Raw genomic sequence first — 11,098 nt, 5'->3', positions numbered from 1 at the left:
GGGTTTAGGGGTCGGGGGGGGGAGAGGTTTTTTTTTTTAGTTTTTTGTTTTTTTTCTCTCGATTTGACACGTGTCAGATGTTGATTGGCGCGTGTAAGAGCAATCTTTAAGCAGATGTGGTCATACACCGAAGCGGTGTGTAATTGACACACCTTTAAAAGTTTTGGTGTGTAATATTATTCCCGTATTTAAGAGGTGTGTAAGAGGAATTTGGGGACAGGGTCGATGAGTAAAGTATGTATTTTGCCTAAAGAGTAAAAGTGCAAGCATAAACCTCCTGTAATGAAGTCCATGGAACACATGCATCTGTGACACCCTAGGCGAACATAGATAAACCTCCTGGATATATAAGTAAACAGATCTTAGACCCTAGTGACACGTTTTAAAACCGTGCTGGCCTAGGCCCAAAGCAGACGATATCATTAGTGGGCTGGCTGCTACATATGGTATCAGAGTTACGTGCGTGCAACCTTGAACGATGGTGGGGCGTATCCTATATCGACAAAACACGGGAGAGATGTGGGCTGAGCTCTTACAACATCTGAATGCCAAGGCTTGTTACATGCACCTTGGCGTTCTCTAGGCAACTTAAGCCGCTCATACGGTTATATTTCGTTCATTTGCTATTTGGCTTCTGAAAGTTTTCTTGTTGTGTGTGATCCTCAATGGAAGTGTCTTATGATTGAAATGGTTGTTTCAAGTTTATGAACTAATCTGTGCTTTTGTGATAACTGTGCAACTAATAATGGTTATGTTGCTGGATATATATTTGATCTATTTCAGCTTTCAGCTCATCATTGTTCTCCACAGTAATTGTACTTGAATCTGCGGACCATATTAATCCGACGACACTCTTCCTTAGCCTGCATTATTAAACCATCTTGAGTAGACGGCATATGATTATTTTACTTCGTATGTCAGACGTTGTGATAGCAACATTTTACCCAATTTTACTCACATCTAAAAGGCCATCAGTAAATTGTTTTCTGGGCGTGGAACCGATATCATTGAGCAGCAATCAGTTGTGCCTCATAATTTCCAATCTGAATTGGCTGAGTACTATGGTAGTTGAATGTAAAATTCTACAAACAATTACATCATGTATTGAGAAAAAAAAAGTTGGGTTTATCACTGACTTTTACGCGGACATGATTGGTGCATAAGGTTCTAATGTTGACCTATCAAGAACCAGCCAATGGGTACCAATTAAACTGAAAGTACAATAAATTAAACCTGGACTATACCTAATCATAAGTGGTTGGTATCCAATTAATCACCTCATAAATCAGAGTGTTGGTGCTGCATTTCTCTACTTTTTACTTCAATCACCGCCTAATCTTGTCCAAAGTCGTTCTTAATAATTCTGGTAAAATTATGCTGACTAAGAAAACTAGAGTTAATGTGATAGGATAAAATCGATGCTGAAGTAGTTCTTCTATTCCACTTCTTTTATGAGTGGGGTTGGAGAGAAGGTCAGAAGGCAAGCAGCATTAAAGTTTCTTGATCTGACTAGGAGAGTAGGAGGGTTAGTAGTGAAACGGTAAGTACTCATTCATCCTTAACCGAGGTCTTAGGTTCGCCCTTATGTGAATACCGGACACTGGGGTGGAAAACAAAAAAAAAATAGAAAAAAGAAGAAAAGAAAAGCTTCTTGATCTAACACTCTGTTTGGATCATTGTTTCTCAATATTTTATAATGTATTGTATTGTATTGTATCGTAGATTGCATTGTTTGTTATTGTTAAATAATATTTTGCTGTTTGGTTTGACCTATCGTACTGTACTGTAACTGATAAGTTTACTAAAATACCCTCAATTGTTTAAATGTTAAATATTTCAAAAATTACGCATAAAAGTAATTTTAAAAAACAAAACAAAAGATGGCAAAATACCTTAAGAAAGCAAAACAAAGGAGCACAGCTAATTAGAATTGAGTTAAAAGCAAAGTAGGAGAAAAAATAAAACAAAAGGCGGCAATAACGTTGGCGGCATAAGTTTCGGAAAAAAATAAAGTAGGTTATGGGTTGGTGATTTGGAGTTTAAAATAAAAATAAAAAAAGGTAAAGAGTAAAATAGAATTGTGGAGTAATAAATTAGGGCATAATTGGAAAGAAAAATAGGAAACAATCTCACCACACCGAATCGGTTGTTTAAAAAAAAGAATTTTTCATTGTTTTGGAACACTGAATTTAACAATACAATACAATCAATTTTAATAAAACAATCAAAATAAATATTATTTTGGAATAACAATACAATACGATTTTGCATCCAAACAACCTGTAAGGAATTTTGCATACAGTCCATCGCAACCGTAAAAAATTCTACCTCCGATGGAAACAATAAAGTTGCTTTTGAGAAGAAATTTGCGGCATGACACCCAAAGAAAACAAAACAAAACAATGGTGGGTAAGTGATAACGTCATATCAAATTGCTGATATAAGGTTAATAATGACAGCCATTTTTATTAATTAGTTAAATAAGCAAGTGGTTCAGAAGTCTTCTATAGGGGTCATATTCTATTGACATCTATCTATAGATTTATCCGTAAGTTTGCCAGAATCAAGCTTAAAGACTCCTTCAAATTTCAAAGGCATCTACCTCAAGTATCAGCAATATAGCTCTCTGGCTAATCCTGCAAGTCCTTCAACATCTGGTCCCAAACAAGTATATTCTTGAACCTTACTGAAATATTTGTGATTCTAACTACTAGTCTAATTGCCCTACTAATATTTGTTTCTTGATACGGTGGACCAACTAGTCTAAACTCAGTCCCTACAGAAGAAAAACAAGTTCTGCTACAACTTACAGTCATATTAAAGATTGAAAGGTTGGTTTGAACAATAGCTATCTCCAGTTATTCAGCTTCAGCATATATTTTGATCATCTTCTCATAATCTTGAAAGCTCAAACTTCTAAATCCGGCAAGAATCTATTGGATAATAGTTGTTGAAATGAAGCAAAGGGAAGGTAAAAGTGTAGCTGCTGGAAAAGAGATCAAGAAGACGGCTCCACCACCTCCGCCACCACTACCAGCATGGAGGTTTATTTGTAGCAAGAAACAGCTATTTAAGCCGATGGCAGCACCAAGCCTGACCCAACAGGAGATTGCTAAGTATTGGAAGCAGAAGCGCAAAACTGAAGAAGATCACTTCCTTGATGCTATTAAGGCTGCAGCCCGTATCAGGGCACGCACTTTCTCGGTAAAGTTTCGTATCAATTCCATTAAAATAGTGAATTAATACGTGTAAATTCGTACAATTTTTGACAGATGAATCAGAACTATGGGAAACAACCTTATTGTTTTAGAATTCAGGGTTTTGATTTGTTAATACTTGGTTAAAGTTTATTTTTTCTCATTGCAAGGATTCCTCATCCTGATCTATGTCCAGCTTGCAACTTTTGATAAAGCATTTACAGCAGTCTGATAGCCTGTTTGGCTAAGCTTCTAAAATTTGCTTATTTTGAGAAGTGCTTTTCAAAAAAATTACTTTTGGTGAGAATCAGTTTGTGTTTAACTAATTAATTTGAAAAATACTTTTGAGCAGTAATTAGTGTTTGACCAAGCTTTTGAAAACTGCTTCCAAGTATATTTTTCTCAAAAATACTTTTCAGAAAAGTGCTTTTGGAGAGAAACTATATTTTTCTGCTTCTCAAAAACTGTTTATGCTTCTCGTCAAAAATATTTTTTTTTTCCTTCTAAAAGCTAGGCCGAACATACTATTAGAAAGTAGGAGACATGTCAATTCACACAATATATGACTTCGCAACTTCTCCATACTCAAGACTAGATAAATAGTACGTAAGAAATATTGAGTGCTCCATTTTCTTTGCGTGTTTTCCTATCAATAAGATTCCTTAGAAGTCATATTCATCCGAAGGGCCAATAACAATAGTTAATTGAAGAGGACGATGTCCACAAGCAAAGGTTATTACGTTGCATTTATTATATACACTATAACACTGGAATCTTCTTATGGGTCCAGTAGGCCACTAATATATTGAATGATAAAATATGTTTTGGATGAATATCTACTGTTGTTTTCTGTCTAATATATATAGGAATATAAAATAAGTTAAGAAAAGATACCATTCCCCACCTCTTGAATCTTTAACGAGATGCGTAAGCTGCACTTTGCGATATGTACAGCTAATGACAACGACCTGACTTTTATTACCCTTTTTTTTTTCCTTGTCCCAATCTCTGTACTATTTCTATGGAAACTGTCAAGATGAATTTGGAACTTATCCTACTCCATTAAAGAGTAGATTTTGACAGGTCAATTTACAACACACTATATCTTGCCTGTCATCTGTTACTGATACTTGCATCAGGGTACGCTGTCTACATCACACTCCTTGGCGTGCGGTCCTTCTCTGGACCCTGCGTGAACGCAAAATGCTTCGTGCATCGAACTACCCCATAGCGGCGTCCTAATTAGTATTTGATTTAGACACCAGTATTCTTAATAAACTTGCTTCCCTATTGTCTGCTGTATTAAGGAGGAGGACTACAAACACTTCGTGGATTCTTTAAAGCATGATGATGAAGACAAGGAGAATGAAATGGCAACTGAGAACATCTCCAAAAATGATGAGAACACGAAGGAGAAGAGAGTTGGTATAAAAGACTGGTAAGTGCTAGAGACTTTTAACACATTTTAGGTCATTATGTTAGGATATATTTCTCTATGATATCATTGTCTTTCATTTGTTTTAAAAAGTAAAAGCATTTTTTATATATATATTTTTGAGAATTGCAGGTGGACAAAGAGCAAGTATGCATATCTAAACCAACCTGCTGTGAAATCCATGGAACGCCAAGGTTCCACTTATATTCCACAACTATATTGCTACAAGGCTCCTCCTCCACCAGTTACAAGCACTTTCGGCATATTCTAAGGCAATTCAATCTACGTACAGTCATATACCATATATTTGTATTGTGCTTCAGTGTATATCATTGTTTACTATGTGTGATCCTCAAAGGAAGTGTCATATGATTGAAATGGTTGTATTGGTTTTATGAACTACTCTGTTGCTTTTGTGAAACCAATGTCAATAAATAATGGTTTATTGTTGGATGCTCAATCAATTTCAGCTTTCAATTCATCAAGTTTGTGTAGAACCAGATCTCTGCTGCTTTTTTTTTTTAACTCTGTTGCCCACTCACATCCAAACATGATGTGACATTTTACCTATTATAACTATTAGAAATCCAGGTTTCAAACTATGGTCTTAAATACATGTCTTTCCAAATCTAACATGATAATCGTACCATATCAAACCAAACACCCCCCTTCCCCTTTATCTGTATAGATTAAAAGTCATTTCTTGCGTTAGCTGCGTTGTATTTTCCCCCTTCTTCTATTGCAAGACACTAGGTTATTTTAGGGAGGTGATGTAAGTATCTCTTTGAAGTGATGGATATCACTGGTGAAATAATTCTGATGCAGAATTCTTTTTGATAACAACAACAATAACAACAAACCGATAAGTTCCCACAAGTGGGATCTGGAGAAGGTAATGTGTACGCAGACCTTACCCCTACCCTAGGAGGTCTTTTGGATAAGTAAAGGTAAAATAATTTTGATATCCACAGAGAGGAGTCAATTTTTTGAGGGTTGGGTGTGTCATCTCTAATCGCAATAAGTTAAAGATCCAGCAGTTCAACAAGCTTTCAAAAATTTGAAAAACTTTAAGATGCTTCTGGAGCTGTATTATTTTTAACTTGTAAATAGACCTTGATAAACCATTGAATGATGATCTAAGCAGTTGGACCACTTGTACTGGTCTACATTTTGGACATCAATTCAAGAACCCATTTTTCTTTTCTTTCCTGTAAGAAAATTCTGATTTGACAGAGTACTAACTGTTAGTTTGATAGTTAAATAGTAGTAAATAACCCTAATCCCATATGTATTAGGAGTAGGACATGTATTATATATATATATAGGGCTCATTGTATCATTGTCAATAATTAATCAATAATATTTTCTCCCGTGCATTCTCACATGGTATCAGAGCATTGGTGAGATAATTATGGTTGTGCGTCATTCCAACGACATCCGGGAAGAAATCAGTCGTCACCGTGCAATTTTTCGGCGAACTAAGTGACTGTTTACATCAAAGTCATTATTTATCAGTGTTGTGAACAAACCAACACCACCACAAGGTCCGCTGTAGCCCCGCGACCAAATCCTAACAAAACCCGCCGGAAAACTCATCGCCACGCGCCCTCACGCGCCGGGCAGAGTAAACATTTTCCGGCGAGATCTGTGCACGCGCCGAGCGCGTGAGACCCCTTCCAGCCATTTTCCGACGAACTTCCTTCAGGAAAGGTCACTCGCACCTCAATTCCGAGTCGACCAGTGCTATCCTTGACAGATTCCGACGACTTTTTTATTTTCCGGCGAGCTACAGTGTTTCCGGTGAACAGTAACAGTGAAACAATGACTTCCAAACAATTTTCTGACCTTTTTCGGCGTAAACATTATAATGTCATTCTTATTAGAAGCCCTAGACTCACAATTTGTTGGATCGAATGCATTAAATCCAATCCAGATGGTTTCTTTACCGGATTATATTGAGTTCCTTCAGTACAAAGCACGTAAACAGACATTTTCAGGATTAGCCCCCGTTGTTCCAACAAATAGTAGCATGACTGGTGTCTCCCAATCTTCACCTTCTGAGTCTTGGGTCATTGATTCAGGTGCATCTGATCATATTTCTGGTAACAAATCTCTTTTCACTAGTATCTCATATTCTCAATCTCTTCCAACAGTCACAATGACCAATGGGTCTCAAGCCATGGCAACTGCAATAGGTCAAGCAAGTCCACTTCCTTCCTTACCTTTAGACTCAGTTCTTTATGTTCCTGGTAGTCCTTTTAATCTCATAGCCATTAGTCGCTTAGCCAAATCACTTAAATCTGCTGTTTTATTTCTTGATGACCTTGTTTTTATACAGGAATGCAGTACAGGGCGGATCATTGGTACCGGACGTGAATCAGATGGACATTATTACCTTATCCTTGCAAAATCACATGGACTCGCATCTTGTCTTCCTCCAATAACTTGTCCCGTTACTGATTCACCAGATTTATTACATAAACGGTTAGGACATCCCAGTTTGTCAAAACTTCAGAAAATGGTACCTGGCTTATCTCACTTGTCCACTCTAGAGTGTGAGTCGTGTCAGCTCGGTAAGCATACCCGCTCCCATTTCCCGCGACGTCTTGATAATCGAGCAGAGTCGCCTTTTACTTTAGTCCATTCAGATGTTTGGGGTCCTAGTCGGGTTAGTTATACCTTAGGATTCCGCTACTTTGTCAGTTTCATTGATGATTATTCCAGGTGCACTTGGATATTTTTGATGAAAAACCGATCTGAGTTGTTTTCTATTTTTTAGACCTTCCACGCTGAAATTCAAAATCAATTTGGGGTTCCTATCCGCACATTTCGTAGTGATAATGCCCTAGAGTATTTGTCTTCCCCATTTCAACAGTTTATGAACTCCCATGGGATTATTCATCAAATATCTTGTCCGTACACATCCCAACAAATGGGGTAGCTGAAAGAAAGAATAGACATCTTATTGAAACTGCTCGTACCCTACTCATACAATCTCATGTTTCGCTGCATTTTTGGGGGGATGCAGTTCTTACATCTTGTTATCTTATTAATCGTATGCCATCTTCAGCTTTCCAAAATCAATTTCCATTCTCTGTCTTGCACCTGACCCTGCTAATACTGCAGTGTCTCCTCTTAATCAACCGATTGCACTACGAAAAGGTATACGGTCCACGCTTAATCCTAATCCTCATTATATCGGTTTAAGTTACCATCGTCTCTCATCGTCCCGTTGTGCATTTGTGTCATCTTTGTCCTCTATTTCCATCCCTATGTCTACAGGTGAAACACTGCCTCATCCCGGATGGCAACATGCTATGATTGATGAGATGTCTGCCTTACATACGAGTGGTACTTGGGAGCTTGTTCCTCTTCCTTCAGGTAAATCGACGGTTGGTTGTCATTGGGTGTATGCAGTCAAAGTTGGTCCAAATGGCCAGGTTGATCGACTTAAGGCTCGTCTTGTTTCCAAAGGATATACTCAGATATTTGGACTCGATTACAGTGATACTTTCTCTCCCGTGGATAAAATTGCATCAGTCCGCCTTTTTCTATCCATGGCTGTTGTTCACCATTGGCCTCTCTATCAGTTGGACATTAAGAATGCTTTTCTTCGTGGTGACCTTGAGGATGAGGTTTATATGGAGCAACCACGTGGTTTTGTTGCTCGCGGGGGGGGGGGGGGGGGTAGGGTGGGTCTAGTGGCCTTGTATGTCGGTTGCATCGGTCCCGTCTATGGTCTAAAGCAGTCTCTCGAGCTTGGTTGGTAAGTTCAGCACAGTTATTCAGGAGTTTGGCATGACTCGTAGTGAAGCTGATCACTCTGTATTTTATCGACATTTTGCTTCAAATCTCTGTATTTATCTTGTCGTTTATGTTGACGATATTGTTATTACCGGCAATGATCAGGATGGTATTAGTAAGTTGAAGCAACATCTCTTTCAGCACTTTCAGACTAAGGATCTGGGCAGATTAAAGTATTTTCTGGGTATTGAGGTCGCTCAGTCTCGCTCAGGTATTGTGATCTCACAACGGAAGTATGCCTTAGATATTCTTGAGGAGACAGGAATGACAGGTTGTAGACTTGTTGACACGCCGATGGATCCGAATCTAAACTTCTGCCAGGACAGGGGGAGCCTTTTAGCGATCCTCCAAAATATAGGCGGTTGGTTGGTAAATTAAATTACCTCACAGTGACTAGACCTGACATTTCCTTTCCTGTGAGTGTTGTGAGTCAGTTTATGGATTCTCCATGTGATAGTCATTGGGATGCAGTTGTCCGCATTCTTCGGTATATAAAATCAGCTCCATGCAGAGGCTTATTATTTGAGGATCGAGGCCATGAGCAGATCGTTGGATACTCAGATGCTGATTGGGCAGGATCACCTTCTGATAGACGTTCTACGTCTGGATATTGTGTCTTAGTAGGAGGAAATTTGGTGTCTTGGAAGTGCAAGAAACAGAATGTGGTTGCTTGGTCTAGTGCAGAAGCAGAATATCGAGCAATGGCTATGGCCACATGTGATCTAATTTGGATCAAACAGTTGCTTAAGGAGTTGAAATTTGGTGAGATTAGTCAGATGGGACTTGTGTGTGATAATCAAGCTGCTCTTCATATTGCATCAAATCCAGTGTTCCATGAGAGAACTAAACACATGAGATTGACTGTCACTTTGTTAGAGAAAAGATACTCTCGGGAGATATTGCAACAAAATTTGTGAAGTCGAATGATCAGCTTTCTGATATTTTTACCAAGTCCCTCACTGGTCCTCGTATTAGTTATATATGTAACAAGCTCGATACATATGATTTATATGCACCAGCTTGAGGGGGAGTGTTAGTTTGATAGTTAAATAGTAGTAAGTAACCCTAATCCCATACGTATTAGGAGTATGACATGTATTATATATATGGGGCTCATTGTATCATTGTCAATAATTAATCAATAATATTTTCTCCCGTGCATTCTCACACTAACCATAAGTAAAACCCTTAGGAAAAATCAAGATTAATTAGGAAAGCCATGCATCAAGGAAACATGCGCCATAACGCCATCAACAACCCAATGTTGCACTCATATATGAAGAAACCAGCTTGGAGTTTAATGATTAAAGGACGTAGTTGGAGAGAGAACTTTCAATGAGTATCAGCAAAGAGCTAACAATCTAGGGGTCAGTCATGACCGTAAAAAGATCAAATGTCAGAAATGAGCACTGATCACGCTCAACTGAGTCTCACAAAAGACTAAGTGGGCGTTGCAAATATAATCTGAGTATTATTGCCCAGACTCGAACCAAAGGGAACTAACCTATCAATCACTACTGTCAGATTTACTAAATTCACACAATCTGTTTTCCCAAACTTTTTGATTCACAATGGTTGATTTTCTAACAACTAAAGATTGAAAGTAATTAACAGCTAAAATTAACTAAACTTGATGTGTAAACAGTAGGAATAAGGTCTAAGGCAATGGTTTCCCCCGTTGGTAATTTCCTTGGTTGTATATGTCTTATAACTACGATTTAGTTGTCTCTAACAATCATGAACGCTCAAGCTATCATAATTCTTTCTCAAGTAATTATGATAATCTACTAGACGCACTCTCTCAAGCTACGCTAGCTACTTTCACAATACAGTTCACTTAGATTGCACCCGGGGTTTCGTTATCTCTAATCCAACCCCTAAACCCTCGGTTATGACTCTCGTCTATACTCCGGGAGTGATGTTGTTCATACAATCACCTAAATATGCACTCTCTCTCAAGTAGATACATAATAAATAGGAACGGATAATTGAGGGCCCTTTCAACTAATCCACAATCAAAACATAGATGAACAACTAGAGATTAACAACTAGATTCAATTATATTAATAAAACAACTAAGTCATCCCCAACGGGTTCCACCAAAACCTTAGATTAAGGTTTTTAGCTACTCATAACAATGGGGAAATAAACTACTAAAAGATTCATAATCGTAAATTGCAAGAAAAATAAAGAAAAATAAGAGTAATGATGTTTAAGGTGATCTCTCGCACTTGTTTTCCTTCCAAAGTACTCTCTAAAACATTACATGCCTCCCTTGGGCGAGTTCTATTCTTTAAAATAGGGGTTTGGGCTAAGAATTCCGTGTTTTACACTTCAGTCCCTCAATTTTACGCCTCCTGTTGCGGTCCTACCGCGGTTACGCCAGGACCGCGGCCAAATCACCTCTCAGAATCCGCAACACCTTCCTGTCGCGGTTCGACCGCGGTTACGCCGGGACCGCGGCAGTCCATCTCCAGTTCTGGTTTTGTGCATTTCACATGGTGCACTTGGCGGATATTGTGCGATTGGCCTCTTTTCCTCCATAATTGATCCCAAAAGTACTCCATAGCCTTCTTTTATTGTATGTAACCTGCAAAGCATGAAAAGCACTAATCAGAGCATTTTGTTATCACTTTTACCATAAAAACTATACAAGAAAGTG

General features: G+C 38.3%; 1 protein-coding gene across 5 annotated transcripts; it reads left to right on the top strand.

The window, feature by feature from the left end:
* The first annotated feature begins 2,485 nt into the window (after positions 1–2,485).
* LOC109209256 lies at positions 2,486–5,111 on the top strand. Of its 5 annotated transcripts, none has more exons than XM_019372487.1 (5): positions 2,486–2,668; positions 2,763–2,831; positions 2,948–3,204; positions 4,505–4,635; positions 4,765–5,111. In XM_019372487.1, exons 3-5 carry the CDS (start codon positions 2,956–2,958, stop codon positions 4,901–4,903), a joined length of 519 nt encoding a protein of 172 aa, XP_019228032.1. In that variant the 5' UTR covers positions 2,486–2,668; positions 2,763–2,831; positions 2,948–2,955; the 3' UTR covers positions 4,904–5,111. The 5 variants fall into 5 exon arrangements, with proteins under 5 accessions (XP_019228032.1, XP_019228031.1, XP_019228029.1 ...); XM_019372486.1 differs by having other exon boundaries at positions 2,908–3,204; XM_019372484.1 differs by having other exon boundaries at positions 2,763–3,204.
* Positions 5,112–11,098: the final 5,987 nt, after the last annotated feature.

The sequence above is a fragment of the Nicotiana attenuata genome, unplaced genomic scaffold, assembly GCF_001879085.1.
Source record: "Nicotiana attenuata strain UT unplaced genomic scaffold, NIATTr2, whole genome shotgun sequence".
NCBI lineage: Eukaryota > Viridiplantae > Streptophyta > Magnoliopsida > Solanales > Solanaceae > Nicotiana > Nicotiana attenuata.
This window is presented reverse-complemented; position numbering and strand designations above follow the sequence as displayed.